General features: G+C 47.3%; 1 protein-coding gene across 1 annotated transcript; it reads left to right on the forward strand.

Annotated features, from left to right (window-relative positions):
* Nucleotides 1-258: 258 nt before the first annotated feature.
* Nucleotides 259-26,142, forward strand: LOC144151812 (metabotropic glutamate receptor 5-like). The gene is made up of 10 exons (XM_077682946.1): nt 259-783; nt 3,963-4,176; nt 5,129-5,603; nt 10,012-10,258; nt 11,868-12,103; nt 12,672-12,918; nt 17,724-17,901; nt 22,486-22,612; nt 23,445-23,917; nt 25,133-26,142. The coding sequence occupies exons 1-10, from the start codon at nt 713-715 to the stop codon at nt 25,601-25,603; spliced, it is 2,739 nt and encodes a 912-aa protein (XP_077539072.1). The 5' UTR covers nt 259-712; the 3' UTR covers nt 25,604-26,142.

Raw genomic sequence — 26,142 nt, forward strand, 5'->3', positions numbered from 1 at the left:
GGATTGGATTGGTGAACCTTAGCTCACGCTACGTATATCCTAGCACAGCCGAGCTAAGCCACTGCTCATTTTGTTACAAACTTCCATGGTCGGGTTCAGTTTTTAACTATGGCAATATAGTATTATACGTGGAGAAAACACGCACACGGCAAGATTAGCGTCAATCCTGCCCAATTTGTGTCTCTGCTCACCACCCGCCTAGCTCATTTCGTGTGCGTCTCCTTACTAATTGAGTTTTTGCCCGCCGTTTTCGACGTGTGCGAGACAGTAACCTAATACCTCGGCCTAATCATCTAACGTATAGTGAGGTGCCATGACTCTGGGCACTCACTGTAAATGGGGTGCTCTTCTTTGAGCAGGAACAGGTGTTGCGCGGGCCTTCTGAATCAATGCTTTGCGTGCGAGCTGGCGTTCGATATCGATGTGGCGGCTACTCGCTGATGCGGAGCTATGTTTTCTCCTGCGGGACTCGCCAGTGAAGGTAATCCGGGCGGCGAATAATCATACCCCGCGTGCCAGCCATCTGCGTGGCAATAGCGGAAATTGACGTGCAGGGTGCATGATGCGGTCGAAGTGGCGCGAAGCTAAGCTCTTGTCCGCCCCCGGCAACAGGGTTCTCGCGCAGGCTTGACGCAAGCGCGCTTTGTGCTGTTGCCTCGCCCCCCGCGCAGTAGAAGCGACACTGTTGTGCCGAGCCCGGAAAAGCAAGGAAATGTTGCGTCGATGCCTTCCTATTGGAATATCCGCACCAGCGGAAAGTCGGCGTTTTGGACAACGTGCAGCGTAAGTCCCTTTACCTGCCCTAGCGTCTACATTTGTTTTGTTGACGGTTAAAGATATGCACATCATTCTAGGAAAGTTTTAGCAGCGACGCTCGTAGGATGGGATAGGATAGCTGGTCCGTGATCAACGCCTTCGTGAACAGGTGTGCGCTCACAGTGCACAATGCAAAAAATCAGCCACGTACCGGTGTAGTGCCTGTACTATATAGCCATCAAGGCTATCGTTCGCCTGTCGCTCAATGGTAGACAGAAAAATGTCGCATAAATACGGCCCTACTCCCGATCCAAAATGGATTCCATCGATTTGCGGACGGAGAAAATGGGCACGATGCAGGCTTCGGAGGTTTTGAAAGACGCCTGCTCAGTACTAGCCTTCACGGACGAAGAACGAAAATGTTGGCTCATCTTGCCGACTATGGGGAAGCGGATTTGCAGCGAAAAGTTTGGAAATAAGTACCACTGCTAATGGGGTGCGAATACTTTATTGCTTTCAGTAATGGTAGTGACCACCGCTTTGGGGTCGCTGTGATACGCCGTGATACGTTCTGTGACTACTGTGGGTACATTCTTGGCCAAGCCAAAATCCAAGCACAATCCAAGTCTTCGTAGCAGACGAGTCCAAAGTTGTTCTTGATGTAGGCAAGCAACCAGTCCTGCTTGTCGGATTCCGCAATGGCTACATTAAAGACACTGACGATGACCAGTGGAGCGCTATCTTATTGTCCGAGCCATGCGAAGTGCTACTGCATGAATTCCTCAATGTCTGTTTTGAAGAGCAGCGTTGCTCGCATTGTATTATTTTTGGGACTAGCATGAAGTGGAAAATCCCGTGAAAAGCTGAAAAAGGTAACGCAACAAACAGCTTGGGTGATGGTATGTTGAAAGTGGCAAAAACTTCCTGCGCGAATTCGTTCGCTTCTGACGGCACTTCAGAAAACCGTTTTGCCTTGATTCGCCTGTGCTGCAAAAAGGAGCTCCAAATATAACGTCGGATGAAGTCACAAAGAAGGCAAAGAACCGGGCGATGATAGAATAGCAGCCATTTTATTATAGCATGTTGAGAGAGTGCGAGAATAAACCTTTATCTGTGGAGTAGTGACTGATGTTATGGCTCCAGCCCCGTGAAAGGTATCCGGCATTCCTTGGCTTCGACTGGCTATTCCCGCTTGGGTCACCAGGTTTGGCTTGGTATCCGGTCCGGGGCTGGCAACGGAAGCCCTACACTGCTCGAAGGGGGGTGGGGGGGGGGGTGGAAGTGGGGGCAAATCTGCGGTGCGTTGGCATCCCTATGACATGCTGTTTAGCGAGCCTGGGCTTGTTTAGCTAGCATGTTGTTTAGCGAGGGGAAGGAAAGTAAACACAGAGAGCAGGGCCTTCGGTGGGGAAGATAAAGTGGAGGCGCGGCCGCTTCCGACCGCCACACTGGCGCCTCTCCCGAGAGGAAGCTACAACTTGGCAGCGACTCCAAACGAACGCCTACCTTCCTCCCACCCGCCTCCACCGTGGTGAAGACTAGTGTCACTAGGTAAGGTTACCGAGTATCAGCACTCTTTTATCCTACTGTTCCGTGCCGCCGCCGTGATCATTGGTCAGTTCGCATTACGTGACATTTGTTTACACTGCGACAGTTCATGGGCGCTGCCATTTTGTTGTTTGTGCGTTTTAGCCGGTCAACTTTGGTAGGCGTAGCTTGCCCTCCTTCTCTACGTCGTTCCGAATGCGACTCAAAGATAACGCGTGTAACAACATTTCAGCCGCAGAAGTGTGTCCAAAGATGACATTTATTTGCTGCATCTTCGGTAGTGTTCTTAAAGGAGTACTGACACGAAATTTCAAAGCTGAGATAACTATGTAAAACGCTTCCTTTTTATCAGGAGATATCTCCCAGCAAGTTTCAGCAGCAACCGTTCAGCGAAACATATTTAAAATCCATTTTAATTTCCGCCCGCACGAGAAAGCCCAGAGCGGGCCGACGTGACATCATCTGCTACGTGCCCCAAACTGCCGACGTCGGGGCTTCCGTGACGAAGCCGACGCGCTGGCTGTGGTTGGCGCGCGCTGCTCGGGCGTGTGTACACGTCATGGTTTTGGGACTGACGTCATGCTGCCTGGGCCTGTGGGGACGGCGAAAACCTCGGCCGGTCTGGGCGCGCGCGTGCGCTCGCTCGCGCGCGCTTCCAGAGAGGCAGCGATACGGCAAGAATGGTGACGTCATGTTATACATGCTGTCATGGCGGCCGCTCGGCGTTTTTCAGTCGAAACCGAAACTGGCACGAATAAACGACGCCGTAAATGAATGTTTACGCTGCGCTCGACCGTCTAATCTGTCATTCTATGATTAGTGGGCTGGTAGGCACGCATAGCAGCGAAAAAAATGTAACATAAAAATTTCGTGTCAGTACTCCTTTAACAAACGACCCGGTCGAAGTTTACGGCGAGGCCGCATCTACGGCCCCGAGTAACTATGGCGGGAGTAACTATGACTGTCTTGTGTGCTGTGCCATGGCTGGCACAGCACAACGCTCCGCTGTTACTTCCGCCTCGGAGCGAGTTAGCTACGCGCACATATGACTCTCTAGTTGTATTTCCTTATGGATGGGGGGTTGTGACGCACCCCTGTAATCCAGTGAGTCCAGGACTTTCTATTGGTAGACCCGAAGGCTGGGGCTTGTAACGGAGCCCTGTAACCCAGCGTGGAAGGAGGCCAGGTGTCAGCGTGCTGCATATGTGACACTCTTGAGGGCCGTCTCTGCTAACCTTAGGATTGCGCGTGAGCGCCCTCCCGCTGGTGATGCAGGCTACTCCTTGTAATCGAGCTACTACGGGGCGAGAGTAACAATGCGCGGACGCCTGGACCTTGACGTGGTCCCGCCGCAGAAACGCTGGCGTGCGATTTTTCGAAATGCACCAGTAGGGTAACTTCGACATCCAAGGGGCTACGCTCCTTTTTCTTCCATACAAGCTCGCAACACTAAAAAACGCCCAAAATGGCCGCCGTTGATGACTTGCGTGCCTCGGTGGCGGTACTCTGATGCCTTATCTGGTGACCCCAGTGAAGACATTGTAGTAAAAAAATATTGTAGAATTATTTTCTTACGATGCCCAAGAGCTTAAATGTGACCCTGACAGGTCATTTGAAACAGCGTGCTCTCTGTGGATGCGTTCGTGTTTTGCTTTCAGGGAAAGGGGGTTGCTATCGCTGCTTGTCAGCGTTATGCTATGTGAACAATGCCGCGGGGCCCGCTACTACTACAAGTCAACGGAACCGGAAGACTTCCTGATTGGCGCCGTCTTCCCCGTCCACCGGCCCCCGTACACACAGGAGCAAATGACGAGGAGCTGCGGCAGCATCTGGGAAACGTCGGGAATACAGAGGATAGAAGCGGTGCTCCAGGTACGGGCTTCAACTCGCAGTGCTAGACGGTGAACGCTAACGGGAGTCGACAAGTCACGGCCGAATCGGTAACGAAAATGGCCGTTCGTTCGTAATCATGAGGCAAGGGTGCGATAAAGTTTGGCGCTTGTATTCTTGCGTAATAAAAAATAAATACGCGGGGAAGAACGGACAGACAGAGGCAAATGGATGGAAAAATACAAACGCAGGCCTGTTTTGTCAAATGAACTTTTGTTCTGCTGTAATTTCCCGTTTCATGTTCTGGTTCATTGAACTTAAAATGCCACAAGGAGAGAGATAAGGGTTACCTTGTTTATAATGTGTTCGAAGATTAAAATAATGCGTTTCTGTATCAAGGATTTTTGCTGGAGCCAGATTACCGATTGGTTCAAACCAATATTTAGTAATACTGTTACAACAAATATCGGATATAACGAACTAAATTACTGTCCGGATACTGCTTCGTTATAACGGGGTTTGGCTCTATTGGTCGCTCACATGCTGCGCGCTGGAGAAATTAGTGATCTTGTTAATGAGGTAACGAAATAAGAAACTCGAGTTTTTAGAAAAATACAGTGAATTCACCCATTCCCTCAGTGATCCGCACGTTCTGCGAAAACACGCTCAAGTAAGTCGCTGTAGTCTGTAATGCGCCAGAGTTTGGTTTGAGCTAGAGCCTCCTTGTGAGCCGCCTGTTAGGCCCTCTTGTCAGCTTACTCTTAAGTGTGTACCGATTAAAGCAGTAAGCACTGCCTACTTCATTTGCTGTTTTGAGTTCTTGTGTGAGAGTGTGAGAACATTCAAGTGATTTTTCCCCCAATAACGTGTTTAAAAGTGCCTTTTCCCCTGCACTAACTCCCCCCCCCCCCCCCGGTATCTTACAGGAAGTGCTAGAAATTTAACTCTCTTCCCCCTTAATAACAGCGCTGTCGGCGTTGCCCTCTCGCGACAGGCCATCGACGACATCAACTGCCGCGACGACGTGCTCCCCAACTCGACGCTGGGCATCCAGGTGCGGGACAACTGCTTCTACGCGCCCATCGCCCTGCAGGAGGTCTCCCACCTGATCCAGCTGTCAGCCTGGGCCCGCACGGAGTACCGAGAGGTTCCCTTCCCGTACGGGGTCGGCCGGTACCGCGACGGAGTCGAGGGGGAGGGGCGCTGCGAGGGCCTCCGAGCGAACCGGAACCTGGTGGCCATGGTGGGGCCGCTGGTGCAGGGCGGAGGCCAGGAGGTGCACAGCCTGCTGAGCCTCTTCAAGATCCCCCTCATCGGCTACTCGTTCGCCGGCCAGCAGCCCGACCTGAGCGAGCTCCTGGGGTACTTCGTCAGCGTGGCGCCCACCTCGAAGCCGCCGCTGGCGCGAGCCATGGCCGACCTCATGGCCTACTTCCAGTGGACGTACGTCTCGGTCGTCTACACGAACGGTGGGTGCACGTGAGGCCCGATAATGCGCCAGTGGACTGTCTTGTCACGAGGGCGAGTAATTTGGGATGCGTCTTGCGCACGGAGATCTCATAGCGCGTTGAACCGTACATGAGCTATACACGTGGCTGACCCGTGGTTACAGGGCTTGGACCATCTCATCTTGAATCACGTCAATCAAAAAAGATTCATTACGAATGCGTGCTAATTTAGGCCTGAGGGTAAGCGCTTTCGCTGAACTGTGGCTGTTACGGATGGCACAATTATTCTGATTTAACGCAGTCTAATCATGCAAGGCCTTCATGTAATCTGCAGATGCAATGTAAAGAGGTTTGCTATGCTCCGCAAATTTCTCCATTACCGGGCTGGTGGCCTAGATGTAATCCATCATTGAGTAGCACAGCTGTTTCCATTGAATGCTCGAAATCTAGGGTTTCCATTATGCGGTTAACTAATATTTGAGGGGTCAGCAACGGTTAAACCACAGACAGTACGCTAATAGGACGGTAATTCTTAAACTTCTTGGCATCCCTTTTTTTTAGAATCAGAATTGTATCATCTTTTTCCTAAAGAAAAAAAGCCTCTTACACAACAATCATTCCTGGAGTGTTAGAAGCATTGAGAGAAACTAGTAGATATAACGTACCTAAGGCTCCTGGAGGATATATAAAAGGAACGTGCGTTCATGATAGCGCTTCATAAAAAGAATGGGATGTCCACTATTAGCAAGGGTGTCAGACAAGCAGACATATCTCGGAGAAAATATTTGCAGCGTTTCCAGTTGGGGTATTTCGAAAGCTGGATCGGGAAAAGCCTTAGCTCCTCGAGGGCAAACCTGGAAAGGATGCTTAGGAACTGCACTCGGAAGGCTAAGTCGTAGAGTTTTAACTGGGAATAATTAGTAATTAATGTAATTACTTTCGACTTCTTATCATTTATCTAACTACGCGAATAGATATTCAAGTAAAAGCAGTCGTCATCCGTTGGTTCATAGTTGTCTGCAGTTACTTTCGAGCACCGCGGACAAAACCGAAACATGCCAGAACAGGCACCCAAACTCCGGCGAACCATTGGCGGCGTTCATGTTCGTATTTTGTTTGCGTATGTCCCGGATAGAGATATGACCGCCCCGGTCACGTGAGCCGATGACACGAGAAGCTTCGGGCCAATAAATTTCCGCAAGGAGGCAAGGCTTCGAGGCACGTCGCGCGGTTGTCACCCGTGCTCGGTTTGAGAAGACGCAGAGGTTTCGGAGGGAGGACACAGACGTGTCGGCTGCACGCTACGTGTCAGGCCAGGTGCCGCGTATGGCTTCTTCTTTGACAGCAACGTCCTTCCCGGTGTATGATCCCTAATAACTGTAGCTGGAAATCTCCAATGGCACGTCCCTTCAAAGAAGTAAACAAGTGGCGCCTTAGCACAGCTTCCAGTGACAACGTTCAGAGCCAGGATTGACAGGAAGGACGGCCTTCGCACGAGTTCTTAGACGCTGTGCCAACGTATACCTTGAGCCTTGGCCTACCTCGGTGCCAGAACCTTCTCTGCAACATTGCTTTAATGTTTCCAACTAACACGGGGCACAATCTATAACCTTACGTCAACGTCTTACCTCTTACTCATTACTCATTGCAAGGTAGAAATCACCTCAAAAAATTGGCGTCGTTTCTGCTCCTCTCGTAGCAAATGTCGACGCAGGACGATAGTCGACTGGCGCTCCTGGCAAGTAAATGCATCCCTTCTCTTTCCCGCTCAACTCTTCTGCTGTTCCTCTCCCGTCTCGTTCCTCCCAAGGTAACACGCTAGGGGTTTTCTCAAGTCAATTTAAATTTACCACGTTCCACTCCTTTAGGTGGGGTGCCTGGATGCCAGCGCTGCCGTACGGGGGAGACGCGCGTGAATCGAGGCACCCGACTACAACGTTTATGTAACCACGTCGTTCTACTTCACGGGCGTTCCAAGCGGAATGCGAAACCTGTCTAGTGGAACCTTTCGTTGCTGTTGCCGTTTGGGTTTTTTGAATTTCGTCAGGTAGCCCGGGCAACAGCAGGCGACGGTTTTTTGCAGTTGATGTAGTATTTTATTCGCTATCGCAAAAAGCAAGCATCCGTAAATATGTAATAAAGGAACACTGCAAATACCACTCATGTATTGATTTTCTGCCTTATATTTGCGTAATGTCTGGTTCAACAATGTTGACAAATATGAACATTAAAACCGGGCTTAAGCGTTCAGATATGGCTGTAGGTATATAACACTATTGCACAGCACCTGTTTCACTTTGGCCGGCTGGCTGAATCGAGTGACAGACGGACAGACATACTGACAGAAAGACCAAAATGTTCCCGTTCAAGCCCAAGAAAGACTATCGTCTTTAAAATTTGTAAACGTTTTTTTCCCTCAGAGTGCGATGAAGGGATAGCAAGAGCTGTCCCTGCGGAATGGGTTTAGAATGGGGACAGGATGTTGTCGCACATTGCGGATAGAATAGCGCGCGGTTCTTTTACTGCGCTGTGGGTCTGTTACACTCTGATGTGAACCGTTCGGCTGCTCCTGATCCTGGTCAAACGGGTTTGCGATCCTAAGTTACGATCGTTTTCAAAGTGCGAGTTCGCATGCTTATAAGTTATTACGCGTAGTGAAGCTTGGTACGGCTATACCTGTACTCCCGTCAAGAAACCCAGTGTAATTTGAGGAAGTGGGCACTGCAACTCATTCCAGGGCCCTTTCTCTCCGAGCCACGTGTGGTCAAAGAAATGGGAGACGACGCAACATTCGTTGTGAAGTTCTGTTGCTTAACACATTTTGTAGCGAATGATACAAAGCTGGCCAACTTTAAACATTCATTTTAGTGATCAGAGGCGACACAATTTGCACTATATTATGTGAAGCACAACGCGAATTTCAGGCGTTAAGCGGGGCAGTGGTGATCTTTAAGGATGGCTCTACGGCTTCCCGGGTCGTAAGGCGTCCACCCCTCTTTTAGACAGCAGTGGGAGGTCTTGATGTCCAGCTTCTCACTGCCGACAAAGCTTGCGCTGGTGGAGAAGGCGCAGCCAGCCAGGACATTATACGGGCTCTAATGATGGAGGAACCACTCCAAACGGGCCACACAGCCCACATTAGCGGCTCAATAACTGTATTCTCTCACGCTCTCGAAACCTTCCCCCGGGAGAACGGGTACGTCAACGGTGAGCGTGTGAAGACTGCCTGCGCATGCCCCCCCTCCATTCACGCATAAGAATCGCAAGGGGGAGGTAGGCAGCCCACGTGGGGAGCAGTATACACAACTCGAAAAAGAGGCGGTGGCGATGGAGAGGAGCATAAGGTGAGGCTGTAACGATACTTCCTCCGTAGATGGCCGTGCTTCACTGCGCAACACACAATGAGGGGAAAAAATTGGCGAAGCTTGCACTAAGTCATGCAAAGCTTGAACCATAGGGAAGCTACAGGATTTCTTTATACGTGAGCGCTGAAGGACACATCGCCTCGCATTTGTAAAAGTTTGAAATTGCTTATTTACATGTTCCGTCGTTGCTTTGAACTCTGCTAGTAGTATTAAGCGCCATATGCATCCATATCGTCGCGTTCCTTATGCCAAGCATTACATGCGCGGTAGCGCTTGGCGACAGCTGGGGCGCAGCGGCGGCGCGTACGTGCACGACGCATGCGCTAGGTTCCTGGAGTCCCGTCGAGGTGGTTGCGTGGAGCAAGTGGTGCGCCAGCTGTGGTGTTATTGGTTGCTAGGCAATGCGAGGCGCTCCACAAAAGTTTCGCCAGTTTTTCTGCTTTTTTTTTTTTGCTAGAGCCACTGCGCGAGCCGGGGACGCTCGGCGGTCCTCGCAAATCACGCGCTCACGAACGCTCGGCATTTTCTTGGTATTTTTAATGCGGTATACACCACAAATTACGGCCAGCCACAACATCTCCGCTGTTAAAAAGAGCTTACAAAAGCCAATCAGACACCAATCTTCTTTAAGTCGGCTTCCCCTTCAAGCACAAATATTGCAGAGAAGAAATCTTTTTTCAAGGGCCTTACTAGACAAAATATGGAGGCCCTAAGACCAGTTGTTATATTTTATGAATTTTTACATACGGTGAACGAATTGAATCTTGGATCGGATGGAACACACTGAATACATTTTTACATACGCCTGAAGCACTCTTTCCACACGCCGAGTGGTCGTGCCAAACGGCGTGATAACTGAGGGTGGGGGTGGGAGGGGATTAGACATATACAGCTTTGCTGTAAAAATGACTGCCCGCCACGTCAATGCGCATTCCCCAGTTAAGTTGGCTAAATTACGTCCCTGATGAATGAAAATGATCCCGATGGACAATTGCAACTTTAACGTGAACATGCGCCGTGTGACTTAAGATTGAAGACATGCACCACTTATTTGTTGCACCCAGACGGTTCAACCACGTCTCTGCTGGCCGAGTTCACGCTGGTCTCCCGGAACAAGAACATCTGCATATCGCAATGGCTGGCCCTTAGCCCCAGTGCAGACGCCAGCGAGTACGTCGAGGCAGTCGCCAACCTCGGCATAGCGGAGAGCGCAAAGGTGGTGGTCTGCTTCTGCAGCTCGCTCACCCTGCTCGAGCTATTCACGGCTATTCGAGCCACGGACACGGTGGACAACTTCACGCTGGTCGCCAGGTGAGTGGTGGGAACGACGACGACGCTCTCTCCCTCTTTCTCTCTCTCATACATACATACACGCGCATGCATAAACACACATACATACACTCACACACTACATACATACATACGTACATACATACATACGTACGTACACATGTGCATGCGTGCATACACACAAACATAAATACATTCATGCATACATACATCCATGCATGCATACATACATACATACATCAATACATACATACATACATACATACATACATACATACATACATACATACATACATACATACATACATACATACATACATACATTACATACATGCATACATGCGTACGTACACACGTGCATGCGTGCATACACACAAACATAAATACATTCATGCATACGCACAATACATACATACATACATACATACATACATACATACATACATACATACATACATACATACATGCGTACGTACACACGTGCATGCGTGCATGCGTGCGTGCATACATACATACATACATACATACATACATACATACATACATACGTACGTACGTACGTACGTATATGCGTGTATACACACAAACATAAATACATTCATGCATACATACATACATACATACATACATACATACATACATACATACATACATACATACATACATACATACATACATACATACATACAAGAAAAGAAAACTTTGAACAAGGTAAAAGCACGATTGTTGCCACCGTTTCAGAAAAGAGACTTGCTTTCGTCAGGGTTTGAGTTTCAGGACAGGCCTGTTCCAGGAATGTTGCCGTGGGTGACACGTGCCATTTCAGTTGCCGGGTCATTGCTTTTTCTTTTGTGTGTGGGTTTGTGTGGTTTCCCTCCCTGTTTTTTTTTTCTTTGTCCTTGAACTAGTTATTTCCCCCCTTCTCTATCCTTTCATTTGACCTGAGGCTTGCAGATAGTTTCCGATAAGGACCTCACTCTCACCGCCTGATCTGCTTCCGGCGGTTCTGAGAACCTTTCCGTATGCCCCGCGGCGGGTCAACAAACACCCTCTCATCCTTTCTCTCCAAAAATTCCCCGAACACCAACCACCAGCTGACTTCCCTGTGACCTACTTCGCGGCTTAAACTATACAACCTTCCTTGCCCCTCAATATCTCCCCCGACATAACCCCAACCAATCCGCTTTCTCCATTTCACTTCCTTCTTTCCTTCTCCCCTCTCACCTGGGCACCTACCCCTATATAAAGCGTGCCAGCCAGGCGAGAGCTTGCCCTGACGAAAGCAAGTCTCTTTGCTGAAACGTTGGCAACAATCATGCTTTTACCTTGTTCAAAGTTTTCTTTTCTTGTGTTCTCTACCATCTTCAAAAGTTCAACTGCTCCATACATACATACATGCATACATTACAATATGTGCTGATTTTTATTTCGTTCGTGGTGATACATTTAACACAAGATATGCGAGGGGTATAAGATGCGAGATTTATCAATCGAATAGTAAAGTAAATTGTTTGGGGTACAACAGCGGTTGGTGCCTGTTTTCGTGTCCTCGCCCCGTCTTTAGCGCTGTCAAAGTTGAGACATTCAGATGCTCTTCGCTTTCTTCGCCTGCCTTCTTTCTCCTTTGCAGTGACGCATGGACGACAGACGAGACCCTCCTGGAAGGCATCGTGCAGCAAGCTGTCGGGGGCCTGGCCTTCCGCACTCACGTTCGCCAGGACGAAGAGTTCAAGGCGTACTACACGCAACTGAAGCCCGGCAACAACGACAGGAACCCTTGGTTCAATCAGTTCTGGGAACAAAAGTTCAACTGCACGCTTCAACCTCTGAACGAAACAGCCGCCCAGACGAAGCGGCAATGCACAGGTAAGGGCAATGCACCCCTCCAGTCCTGAATTCCTTCGTTGAAGAGTTGGTAACCGTACGTGGAACAGAGTAGTCCCATCTTTGTCTCCTAGGATAAAACTGCGGACGCGGGTTTGATCCCCGGCCGCTGCGGCCGATATTCTGATGGGGGCGAAAAGCAAAAACCCGCATGTGTTCGAGATTTCGACGCACGTTAAAGATCCCCATGTGGTCAAAAGTAATCCGGAGCCCTCTACTACGGCGTGCCTCATCGCCTGCGTTGCGTCGGCGCGTAAAACCCCACAATCAATCAAATCAAATCAGGATAAAACTGCGTTTCTCTAAAGTTTCATTAAGCTAATCAATTCAGAAGATGGCGATGTCGCACGTAAACTATCGTTTTCTTGTGTCTTGCAGTCGTTGAGACTTTGGCCTGGTCAACACGCTCGTGAATTAGGTGTTATGAAACTAAAATTCAAAGCGCATTTGGCATTAATATTGTAAGACCATTGTGCTTGACATTTTAAAGGCTTCGCTGTACAATCACGTGAGAAGGTCTGAGCGTCAATTGTTTGTTGTTGTCCAATAGGAAACGAGTCGCTGTCCCAAGACTACGAGCAGGATACTCTCATAGAGGGCGTCCAGAGTGCCATCTACCTGGTGGCCAGGGCACTGCACAACATGCTGCTGGACAACTGCCCCGAGGGTGCCGAAAGGGACTGCTATCGACACGTCCACGTCACCGGCGATCAGTTTCTCGAGTACCTGAACAACGCGTCAGTAATATACCGACTGGGAATACCTGAGCTCAACAAAACGCGAGAAACGACGCCGTGGTATGTGCACGCCGTCGCAAATCCGCCTTATCTTGGTTTTGCCTTGATAGCACCGTCGTCGTTGTCGTCGTCATGATCATCGTCAGCAGCAGCAGCAGCAGCAGCCTATTTTGTAGCGTGAGCTACACTGGCTGAGGTTGAGCAGTTTCGCGTGGCTCCTGGAGAGCCGTGCTGCGCATGCGCGATGAGCAGTGGCGTCACACGGCGCACAGAACGTTGCTCCCAGCCCGGCGTCTCCCACACCCCCCACGCGCCCAGCGTCTTCACCGACCTTCGTTCCGCACGTGGCGGCCCGGTCCGCTTGATGATCATGCGAGGGGTGGCCGGGCGTGCGACCGATGGCTCGTGCGTCGCAGCAACGCCGGCGTGCGCCTATAGAATCAGCTTAGCTCTGGGGCGATTAATGACGCTGCGCCGGAGCCGCTTGATAAATATACATGTCACATAATGCGTATACCGTGCGTGTGTCTTTGAAGCAGCAGTAAGCATGGTAATCAAGCTAATCCTAGGCAACCAGGAAAGCTGAACATTTACTCACGCTACGTATATCCTGGCATAGCCGAGCTAAGCCACTGCTAATTTTTATTGACTGAAGGAGGAAGACCCCCTTTCTATTTCCCCCAGTGTAGAATCCTGACTATTTATTTATTTATTTATTTATTTATTTATTTATTTATTTATTTATTTATTTGTTTATTTAGAGTACCCCTAAAGGTCCTCTGGACGGGATATTATATAGGGGGGAGAGCAAGAGAACATAATATGTAAATACGGACAAAAACAGCAAGACGCAGTGTAACCAGTAATTAGCTGCAACATAAAGAAAAACCATAAATACAAGCTACAATCATACGGCATCGCGCAATCGTTAGATAATGAGGTAAAAGACAACAAGATAAATTGTGAAAATAGCGCGCAAGAGCTCAATAACTTGTTTGAATCTTTTTCGACGATAATATGGGGAGGTAAAAACAACATAGCGTAAAAAAAATAAAAAAACACAAGGGGCGGTATATCCAGAAATAGCCTGCAACAAAAAATTCTACAGAAATTCAGAGAATTATCTACTAATGCGTAGCATTTTTATGCCGCCTGTCTTGAGTGTTAGCTTTTTTTTTCAGCCAAATTTTTGTTTTTTTCTAAATCCTGACCGATCTATTGTCTCCAATTACGCTATTATAACGAATATAGGTGAAACCTCCGCGAAATCTTCAATATTATGGAAATGTCATGCGTTATACGTCTTGCCATTCTGCGTCATTTTTTTTAATATTTTTCTTATTTTCTAGTTTTTCAAAGTTTCGCCCGACCAGTTATCTTAATTTACGTCACTACAAGGATTACATTAGGAACTTTCACAAAATCTGCATTATTCCTGAAATGCAGGTCGTTACACGGTTCGCCATTTTTCGTAACTATTTTATTTTTTAGTTTTTCGAAATTTTGTTCTAGTAATTATCTCCGTTTACGATATTATAACGATTACAGGTGAAAATTTCGCGAATTCTGCATTACTGTGGAAATGCCATGCGGTATACGTTTTGACGTTTTCCGTAATTTTTTTATATTTTTGTTATTTCTTAGTTTTTTTTTTTTTCGTTCGACCAATTAACTCCATTTACGTTATTCCAATGATTACATTTGGAACTTTCGTGAAATCTTCATTATTGTGTAAATGCAAGGTGTTACACGGTTCGCCATTTTCCGTAATTATTTCCTTTTTTTTTTTTTTTCAAACTTTCACTCGACCAATTATCTCCTTTTACGTTATTCTAACGATTAAATTTTGGAACTTTCGCGAGATCTGCAGTATTGTGGAAATGCAGGACGTTGCACGGCTCACCATTTTTCGTAATTATTTTATATTTTTCTTAGTTTTATGTTTTTCAAAATTTCGTTCGACCAGTTATCTCCATTTACGCAACGTTAATGATTACAGGTTAAACTTTCGCGAAATACACATTATTGCGGAAATGCCATGCAGTATACGCTTTACCATTTCCCTTAATTTTTTTATTGTTGATATTTTTTTTTATTTTTTTCATAATTTTGCTTCACCAATTACAATTATCTCCATTTACGTTATTCTAAAGATTACACTTGAAAGTTTGGTGAAATCTGCAATATTGTAGAAATGCAGGGCGCTACATGGTTCGCCATTTTCCGTAATTATTTTATATTTTTCTTATTTTTTAGCTTTTTAAAATTTCGTTCAACCAACGACCCCACTTTACGCAATTTTAACGATTATAGCTGAAACTTTCACGAAATCCACATTATTGTGAAAATGCCATGTGGCATACGTTTTCACATTTTCCGTAATTTTTCTATTTTGGAATTTTTTAGTTTTTCAAAATTTCGCTGCACCAATTATCTCCATTTACATTATTCTAAAGATTACATTTGAAACGTTCGTGAAATCTGCAGTATTGTGGAAATGCAGGGCGTTACACGGTTCGCTATTTTCCGTAATTATTTTAAATTTTTCTTATTTTTTTTAGCCTTTCAAATATTCGTTCAACCAACGACACCCATTTACGCAATTTTAACGATTACGGGTGAAACTTTCACGAAATCCACATTATTGTGGAAATGCCATGCGTTATACGTTTTGACATTTCCCGTAATTTTTCTTTTTGTGATTTTTTAGTATTTTCAAAATTTTACTCCACCAATTATCTCCATTTACGTTATTCTAAAGATTACATTTGGAACTTTCGCGACATCTGCTATATTGTGGCAATGCAGGGCGTTACACGGTTCCCCATTTTCCGTAATTATATTATATTTTTCTTAGTTATTTAGTTTTTTTCAAAATTTCGTTCAACCAATAATTTCCATTTACGCAATTATAACGATTACAGGCGAAACTTTGGCGAAATCTACATTATTGTGGAAATGCCATGTGGAAATGCCGTTTTGAAATTTTCCGTAATCTTTTTATTTTATAGTGTTTCAAAATTTCGTTCGACCAATTATCTCCATTTAGGTTATTCTAACGATTACATTTGGAACTTTCGCAAAGTCTGCATTTTTGTGGAAATGCAGGGCGTTACACCCTCCTGGCTGTGGGGGTACTTGGCAAACAATGCTACGCATTAAAACAAGAACAATGAATGCACGCTACAATTTTAGGGCGTTATTAGTTGGTGACATAAGTGCGAAAGAGCTGCAAGAATTTATCGGGATTTTTTTGCGGTGGCAACGTGTGCAGGCAAGTCATTCCCCTCAACAATGGTGCGCGGGATGAATGATTGTGCAAAACGTGCTGAATGACATTGTGGGCGTTTAACTCTGTTGAGGTGATCCCTTCGTGAAAAGAGAGCTGAGGGGCATCAAAAAAACTGTCATATTGTGATGGGTGGCTACAAAACTTGTGAAAAAGTGATAAACGCGCATATTTCCGTCGAAGGGCCAAATCAACTAGCTCAGCAAGGTTTTTTCAACTTCGTGAAACTGGAAAAGGAAGAATAATCAGAGTAAATAAAACGAGCAGCACGGTATTGCAAGGATTGAATATTTGATATGATGTAGGCTTAATGAGCGTCCCAAATAGCGCTGGCATACTCTAATTTATGGCGAATTAAAGTGGGGAAAGCAACCTTTTTTAACAGTGGTTGAGCCTGTTATAAATTACGTTTTAGCAACACAAGAGATCATTTAGCGCTTGCAGGAGTAAGTGCGACGTGATTCTGCAATGTTTGATCCCGCTGAAAGGGAAGGCCAAGGTACTTGTAAGATGTGAACTCAAGTGGTTCGTTATTTAGGGAGTAATAAGTGGGAATACGGTTAGTAGCGTTAGCAAAGGACCTAAACATAGTCTTAGAAACAGTTAGCGACATAAGCCAGGTTGAACACCAAGGATTAGATTTGTCCAGATCAGGCTGCAAGATTGAACGGTCCGAATTGGAGAAATGTCACGATATATCACGCAGTCGACTGCAAACAATCTAACTTGGTAAGATGCAAAGTTGGCCAAATCATTAACATAGACGACGAAGAGTAGAGGATCAAGGACGCTTCCCTGGGGGACGCCAGAGGTTATCGGTATAGAGGAATAATTTAACTTTATAGCGAAGGTGAATTGGGACCTGGAGGAAAGAAGGGCTGTTATCCATGTCCGGGTGAAGGTTAAGTTGTGCTAGTTTTAGTAGTAATCTGTGGTGAGGAACACGGCAAAAGGCTTTAGCTAAACGTGTAGGAAGGACACATGGCTGTCATACGGAATGATAAATTTCCAAATCGCAAATGTTGCTTTTGGCGTCCTTATAATCTTACCCGTCTCAGTTCACTTGTTTCTTTTTTATCATGTATGATAATAACAGTGATGAATAGCCATTATTGATACAAGGAACGCCTCTAGTACTTTAGGGGAAGAGGGATGGGTGCGTACGAGAAGAGAGGATCATTTTCAGCAATCAGATCGGGTCAGCTGAAGACTCGACTGAGCTTGCTGTCTGAGTAGCTAAGGCGCAGCGCTGCTTAAACCCAAGGACACGGGCTCGGTAGGGGCCGTGGCGGCCTTTTCCAGATCGAGGATAAAAGCAAAAACAGCCGTGTGTAGAGGTTTCGGTGAACCTTAAAGATTCTTAGGTCCGTAATTAGCCCGTACACCTACAGTGTATACGGCTAATTTTATGCCTAGGCGTAGCTTCGGCCCGACAGAACCCCATAATTTAACATTTGAAAACTGGCTTCTTTTGTTCTCTGTGTTATTCTTGCTCATGAAGCAAAAGAGGATGATATAGTCGCTCGTCTGAACGGCTCTGCCCCTCGGCAAAACTTTCGCCGTTCTTTTTCCGGAGGTACGACGTGGTGAACTTCCGGAAGACCAAAGGTGGCGGGTACGACGTCGTCCCCGTCGCGTCGTGGTACAACCACAAACTGACGCTCCTCGAGCCACCCACGTGGGACGACGACAGCAATGTCACCGAGGTGCCCGCCTCAGAATGCGGAAAACCCTGCCCCGCGGGACACATCAAGGTATCCCACTGCGTTCCATTTTCCCCTTGTGGTTCACACGGCTGAGCAGATGAACATTTTTCTGCATTATGGGTGTGATCTGTAGATATCGGCATGCGCCGTATAGTCATCATCATCACCATACTACTCAGGCCCACTGCTGGACGAAGGCCTCTCCCATTGACCTCCAACCGCTCCTGTCCGGCGCTGCTCGAGCCCACAATTTCTCCCCGACTTTATTTATTTCCCCCGTCCATCGGGTTAGTGGCCTTCCCCTTCTAGACCTACCTCCTGGCATCCACTCTGTTACCCTAATTGCCCACCAGTTGTCGGTTCGCCTCACTATATGGCCAGCCCAACTTTTTCTTTATTTGAACCATGATATCATCTATTCTAGTTTGTTCTCTGATCCAGGTAGATCGTTTCCTGTCCCTGAGTGTTATTCCCAAGATTATTCGTTCCATGGCCCGTTGAGGCGACCTAAGTTTGCTTTCGACTTGTTTAGTAAGGTTCCAAGTTTCTGCTCCGTATGTCATCACCGGCAGTATTCACTGGTTGAAGATGTTTCTTTTGGAGGGTTATCCTACCTGTGCATTCCTTATATATGTATTCTAGAAGTCGTATGTATACGTCTCCTCTATTACCTGGTCTTTTAGCGCTTCTAGCGTGGCTGCGGTGAGTACGGAATCAAACGCTTTGTCATAATCAATATATGCCATTCAAAGGGGTTTAGGGCACCCTACGCATTTTTCTGTCACTTGGTTGACGACATGGATGTGATTCATGGTTGAGCATTCTTTCCTAAACCCAGCCTGCTCTGAGGGTAATCCAGGCTGTCCCACTATAATTTTGGTAAAGAGCTTTTAAACAACTGAGAGTAAGCTGATGGGTCTGTAATTGTGTAGGTCCTTCGGATCTCACTTCTTATGAATAAGAATAATGTTGGAATTTTTCCAGGGTATGGGCACTTTTCATTACTTGTGAGTGCTTGCCGAGTGCTGCCCAACCCATACCTATTCTGCGCGGAATTTCTCTCTCGTGGTTGGGGTCAGCACTAACCACAGTCTGAGGTAGTCGGATTCTTTTACTTCTTCTGTAGCGTTCCGTTTTTTAAGATGAAGAGGACGTTTTTGGAAAGCTTATTCCTCATTAGTTCGAAATTTATTTATATTTATTTTTATGCCCACGGCTGTGCTTTCTGACTTTAGTTCATCAATCATTGTTAGCATGTGTTCTGCAGTCTCACTCAGCAAGACTATGTTGTCCGCAAACCTCAAATGGCTGAAGTATTCTCCGTTATTCCTTAATCTTATGTTTCCCCAGTCAAGCTTTCTCAATACCCCCTCCAGACATGCTGCGAATAGTTTTGGTGAGATGGCACCGCCCTGTGTTACTCCCTCTCGGGTCGGAAATTTATCGCTTTGCTTGTGGAGGGTTATCCTACCTCTGCATTCCTTATTATATGTATTCTGGAAGTCGTATGTACGTATCATCTATTCCCTGGTCTTTTGGTGCTTCTAGCATGGCTGCGGTGAGTACAGAATCAAACGCTTTCTTATAAACTATAAATGCCATGCAAAGAGGTTTAGGATACTCTACAGATTTTATATCATTTGATTGACGACATGGATGTGATCCACAGTTGAGTACCCTTTCCTAAACCCAGCCTGCTCTCTGGGTTGCAGGGAATCCAGGCTGTCACCTATGCGGCTAACTTTGGCAAACAGCTTGTAAACAACTGTGAGTAAGCTGGTGGGTCTGTAATTCTTGAGGTCCTTCGGATCTCCCTTCTTATGAATAAGAATAATGTTGGCGTTTTTTCAGGTTATGGGCACTTTTTGAGTCTTCAAACATGCTGAAAATAATACAGCAAGCTTTTTTCAGAACCCTATCTCTTCCCTCATTCAAAATATCCATGGTTATGCCACCGTCACCTGCAGCTTTTCCTATTTTCATGTCTTCTTGCTTCCTCTTTAGTTACAAGAGGGACATCGGAAGTTGAGCTTGTGCTCTCATTAGTTTTCCCTGGTCTAACGTCGCTGTCATACAGTCTGGTGTGAAATCGTTCTGCTACCTTTATTATCTCGCCCAAGTTGTGCGTAATGTTGTCCTGTTCGTCTCTGAGTGCGTACATCCTGTATTTGCCGATGGCTAGTTTTCTTTTACTTGCTTTCAGCTTCCCCCTATTGGAAGGGTTTCCTCGATCACTGCCATGTTATATGCACGAATGCCGTTTGTTTTACTTTTGTGAATCAGTTTCTAGAGCTCGGCTAATTCAATCTGATCCGCCGTACTTGGCACTTTTATGTTCTAACGTTTGGCAATTAGTTCTTTTCCAGTTTGTTCTCCACATGCTTCTTCTCCCACAATTGCTGCTGATTCACTGAGTGCCGGTGTTAGGTTGTCATTTAGCGTGTCTACACTGACTTCGTTCTGCTCGTTCAAAAGTGAAATTTTGTATTGAAGAGTTATTTTAAACTTTTGCGATCTCGCTCTGACTCATTCTATGTAGGGTTTCTTAGTTTTCACGAGTTTCGTTCTTTCTCTGCTGAGATTCAGACTAACCTTCTAACCATCCGGTGATCGCTGCATCGAATCTGACTTACCACTTCTAGGTCTTGCACGATACTCGGCTTGTCACTTAAAATGAAGTCAATTTCGTTTTTTGTTGTACCATCATGACCTTTCAGTGTCCATTTTCTAGTATTTCGTTTGCATAAGAATGTGTTTATTAAGCTCAGGCTATTTCTCTCAGCAAATCCCACCAGTATATCTCCTCGACTGCTTCAATTTTCTATTCCGAAGTTTCACCCGCCACGGTGGCTCAGTGGCTAAAGCGTTGTGTAAAGCGTTGTGCTGAGCACGAGGTCGCGGTTTCGATTCCCGTCCGCAGTGGCTGCTTTTCTGATGGAGGCGAAAAGCAAAAACGTCCGTGTGTTCGAGATTTCCGGAGCCCTCCACTACGGCGCGCCTCATCGCGTACGTTGCGTCGGCGCGTTAAACCCTACAATCAATCTATTCCGTAGTTTCCCACTGACCTCACTCCCATTTGCTTCTTACCGACCATTGCGTTAAAGACTCCCACCACAATCGTGTTGTTGCTTTCTTCGTTGCTTATTCGACATCATCGCAGAAGCTGTCTACACCCTTTGAAATTTTGTAATAATGTCACGGGAGCAACGACAGATCATTATGTCAACGCCTTATCGCGGTGCCCACCGGCGAATATTCGAGAGTACGCGCACGCGTAAAAACCCAGGCCCTATCTTTTGTGAGCATCGTCTGCTAGGCTGTTTCCTTGAGAGCGATCTAACCCTTGCCACGGTATTGGCAGGACTTTGTTTACGATAATCCGGGGGCTATTTAAGGCCCATGCGCACTCCGATGCGCGTTCGATTTTTCCTTTGTATCACTTAACCGGCACGTGCATCAGGAATGTTTATGCTGCTTGGCTGTCTTTGGTGACTGGCGAAACGGCTTCCGCTTGAAAGAACAACAGGGGTGTGTTTCATAGAGTTTCTAAGAAACTCTATGGTGTGTTTTTCTAAGGAGAACAGCGTAGCAGACGACACTCCTACAGCAGATAGTTTTATGCACGCGCACGTACTCTCGCCTATTTCAACGCTGGACACCGTGATAAGGCACTGACGCGCCGATGGGTCGTCGCTCCCATGATATTATTAAAAATTTTGGAGTGTGTACATCAAGTTACTGCATCTTGAATTTCCCCCAATCTCGATTGCGGCCTAAATTAACATTTGAAGCCCATAGACAGAATAAAAAATGTTTAAACATGACGTGATTCTGGCCCATTTGGTGGTGACACATCAACATAGCGCCACTGATGGCTGAATGTGAGGATAGCCTGACAAAGCTGGTCGTCCCAACTAGAGGTTGTGGCATTTTAGGCGTGCTTTTAGGAGCACAGGCGGGATCTCGCTGAAAAGCGTTGTTTGTGGGAACCAAAAAAGTCTGTTTCGTTATTTTATTAAATAGGTCTAACTTTTAACCGATCAGGAAAAGCCTGAACACAGCGTCTCCTGTTAGCTATTCAAGGCAAAAAAAAATATGCACGTGATTTAAGGCGGCTTGAAAAAAAGCTATTGTAATGGAGTACTAGTTCTGGCCACCTGTGGCGTTTATCTGTGGAAAGTATTGCTACAGCAAATGTGAGAAACGCCCACCTAAGCCACTGTTGGATTTCGTGCAGCTCTGAAGTATGCTTTCCGAACGCTGCTGATTCATTCCGATGAACGAATACGAAGACTGAGTAATCTTTCCAAATGATACTAACGTACACGACCTGTAAAGCAGCGTTGTCCGTCATCAAATATTCATATCAGCTATCCAGTCATCTGTAGACAGAGGATAGAATGGACAATTTAAAACGGACTTTCTTTTAACAATGTATACGTGGACGTAGAGGGTTGTTTCGCACATTGACGACCATACGACGTTTACACTATGAGGTGATGACCGGAGGTGTGGCGATTACCTGTTCCGTTGGCAATGGCTCATCGACAACGGCGCGTGGCTCATTTTCACATGTCCATCACATACAATTGTCTGTGCTTCTGCAATTTTGCCCGTATTCTCCGCTCGCAGGTGCACCAGTCGCTGACAGACGTCTGCTGCTGGAAATGCGTTCTGTGCGCCCCTAACCAATACACGCTCACCGAGTACCTCTGCGTCGATTGTAAACGGGGAACTTGGCCCAACGAGAACGTTACCGGTGAGTCTGACGAAGGGCGCATGCCGCTATGAAAAACCACAGCTATCCCGAACGTTCACTACGATATCCTGCAGGGAGCATCTCTTGCACCTACGCTGTTACTGTATAACGCTCCAGAATCCGGGAGAATGTCATGGTGTAATACTTTTGTAGCGTGAGCTACACTGGCCGAGATTGAGCAGCTTCGCGTGGCTCCTGGAGAGCCGTGCTTGCCATGCGCGAGGAGAAGTGACGTCACACGGCGCACACAACGTTGCTGCCTGCCCGGCGTCTCTCACACACCCCACGCGCCCAGCGTCTTCGCCGACCTCCGTTCCGCACGTGGCGGCCCGGTTCACTTGATGATCATGCGATGGGTGGCCGTGTATGGAACCGATGGCTCGTGTGTCGCAGCAACACCGGCGTGCGCCTGTGGAACCAGCTTAGCTCTGGGGCGATTGGTGACGCTGCGCCGGAGCCGCTTGATAAATATACATGTGTCACATAATGCGTTATACCGTGAGTGTGTCATTGAAGCAGCAGCAAGCATGATAATCAAGCTAATCCTATACAACCAGGAAAGCTAAGAATAACCAGCTGAACCTTAGCTCACGCTATACGTATATCCTGGCATAGCCGAGTTAAGCCACTGCTAATGTTTTAGTTGACAAATGCTGTGGCAACATTACGTTCAAGTTAATTCCGTCAATCCTCATCGTACGTGCCGCGTCTAGGGTTTTGATTTGTCTGATTGTTGATGTTTGTGCGGAAGCGCTCTAGCCCCCGCGTCTATTCTGTAGAGTTGTTTGATAGCTCTCACTGTACGCGTTCCTGCGTGGTATCGTCCTCGCAGGCTGCGAACAGATCCCGAAAAAGTACCGCCAGTGGACCGACGCCGGCTCCATAGGCGTCATGGCCATATCTGCCCTCTCCATGACGAGTACCCTGTGCACAATCACCATCCTGGCCTGGTACAAGGACGCGGCCGTCGTCAGGGCATCGTCGCTAGAGCTGTCCCTCATCCTGCTGGCGGGCGTCTTGGCGAGCGAGGTCGGCACGTACGCCGTGATCGCCAAGCCCACGGTCGGGTCCTGCGTCTTCGCGAGGATCTGTCCGGTGCTGGGCCTGTCCATGGTGTACGCAGCCATTTTCGCGAAGATACAGCGATTCGCGCGCATCATGGTGGAAACTGAGAGGCCCGACTTCGACCTCGGGTCGCGCTTTGTGACGACTACCATGGAGCTTGTCACGACCAGTGCCCTGGTTGCCGTGCAGGTTTCTGTCACTGCTATGATGCTGATCTTCAGGAGACCAGGAACAATCCAGGTGGGCAACTAGGACGTACGTTATTGAAGGGATCATACAAAGGATGGAAGGCGAAACTTATGACTTAAAGGGACAGTGAGGTGCATTTGTAGATTTCCTATTTCTGGCTGTGTTCTGAATTTTACTCCACGTAATCTATTATTTCACTATTCATTATCTATCATGACACGAGCTATACTAATGACGTCACGCTGGCTTACGATGTGATCTCGTGCCACACCCGCCTTCAAAAGTTTGATTTTCGTCCTGTTCGTGGTTAATGTGGAACTTTTGTTGGTCCACGCACACGTAAAATATACTATCGATTCGACAAATCTGGCGTACGCTGTAAGCAAGAAGTTGTAAGCAGTGTTACAAAGTCTAACTAGCACGCTGCTTAAACCGGAAGGTTTTGTCTGGCCTTCAGTTCAGTGGCTATTATCGGGGCAGGTCGGGTACCTGGACTTTCGGTGATACGGTGTAGAGGCTGTGACGTTATGAGGCGGACAAATATGCTTCATCCCTTCTAGGCATACATCATACGTATAGTATGAAAAAAACTTGTCTCCCATTGACCTTGACGTCCACCAGCCAATAGGAGACAACGTTCTTTGCCAAAGTGCCAAATTACTGGGTGAGAAAGCCCATCGAGTACAGCAATCACATAGGAATACCTGAAGTATTGGTGACCAACCCACTATCACTTAAGCTTGCGGTGCGGGTAAGTGAAGAGTGTACCGCGGCCTTTTCTGAGTGCTGTTTGATGGCCTCTTGTAAAGGCACGGGTCGCACGACATGCCCGGTGGTAAGGCAGAGTGGAGTCCAGTGTTCAACTCGCCCTCCCTCGTTTTTCCCCAGACATGTTCTTGGAGGACAGCAGTGCACTCGGGAAGGTTAAAGAGAGAAGACGGTTTTGGACCTCCTGTCTGTAGTATTGTCTGATCCTATTTCGCCCATTTTATTCAGGACCGAAAACTATCAATTATTGGCATAATAATTGCTGCACCGTAGTTGCAACGTCTTCCGCCATCGTCATCACATTGTTTTGAAGATAGCCCGTAGTGTCCTCCTGTTGCGTGTTATGCTCAACAACCATGTCGTTTCAAACACCCTGTAGTGCATCGGAATGCAACCCGTGTACCGAGAAATAGATCTCGCTGCTACCCTATATCCGCAGTTCTTCGCTCGTAACGGCTTTTCCGACTCGTCGGCTCCTTCTCGGCTCTTCTTGCGCAGGTCTACCCGGCACCCAACCGGGCCGTCCTCACGTGCGACGAAACGGTGGTGTCCGACTTCTTGCCGTTGGCCTTCGACTTCATCCTCATCGGCCTGTGCACGGGGTACTCCGTCAAGCACAGGAACGCCGCGGCCAAGTTCAACGAGGCCAAAATGATCGGCTTCGCCATGTACTCCAACGTCATCATATGGATCGCCTACGTGGCAATCTACGTTGGCAACGAGGGCATCCGCAAGATGTCCATTTGCGTCGCCATAAGCGCCACGTCGCTGGTGGTGGAAGCGCTGCTCTTCTTTCCACAAATGTTCGCGCTGCTCGCCGAGTCCAAGACAAACGGCCGTGGCTCCTTCTTCGGCTGTGCACCGACAACCGCTTCCAACACCGCGTCCATAGTGCGGGACGAGGGCCATCAGGGACCCCAGAGTGCTAACTGTTCTGTGGAGAATCTGGCCGGACGCAAGGGGATCTGACGGCCGGCTTGATCTCGTTACAAGCAGCGGCTCGGGTGAAATTGAAGAAACATGTATACGGACAGTTGCCATCATCCACCCACCCACCCCTCCCACTCTCGGCATCTTCTGAATTAGTACGGCTGAGCCTATAGTACGTGCTACCCGCTTTCCTATATATGCCCTAAGGAATCACTCCCGTACCGTCGCCCCCCCCCCCTCCCCACTCAGCCTCCGAAGAGCTCATTCCGGCTCTTATCCCTTTCAAGATGACCTAAAAGCTCCACCGACGTACCGTGACGGTGATGGTAAACGTCTTTCCAGTTTCCTTTCAGTGTTTCTTAATTGAATTCGTGTAGCAGTCAGTTAATAATTATGGTCCATTGAAGATGAATGCCGTTATGGATTATACGATGCAGCATTACAAATACCTACAAAGATTAGGAATTTTGGCAACCTGAGCCTGCTGCTTTCATCTGCCTTTAGGTCATTTCGAATATGTTTTTCTGCGGACCATCTTATTAGTGGCGTTGAATAAAATGACAGATTACCTTTAAGAA

The sequence above is a fragment of the Haemaphysalis longicornis genome, unplaced genomic scaffold (assembly GCF_048455015.1).
Source record: "Haemaphysalis longicornis isolate Haplotype H1 unplaced genomic scaffold, Haemaphysalis longicornis Haplotype H1 scaffold_9, whole genome shotgun sequence".
Taxonomy (NCBI): domain Eukaryota; kingdom Metazoa; phylum Arthropoda; class Arachnida; order Ixodida; family Ixodidae; genus Haemaphysalis; species Haemaphysalis longicornis.

Excerpts from the sequence above, each read along its gene's own strand:
- LOC144151812 (XM_077682946.1), top strand. The coding sequence starts at position 713 with ATGTTGCGTCGATGCCTTCCTATTGGAATATCCGCACCAGCGGAAAGT. Across the intron at positions 5,604-10,011 it reads CTCGGTCGTCTACACGAACG|ACGGTTCAACCACGTCTCTG; the intron begins GTGGGTGCACGT and ends TGTTGCACCCAG. Across the intron at positions 22,613-23,444 it reads GCCCAACGAGAACGTTACCG|GCTGCGAACAGATCCCGAAA; the intron begins GTGAGTCTGACG and ends TCGTCCTCGCAG.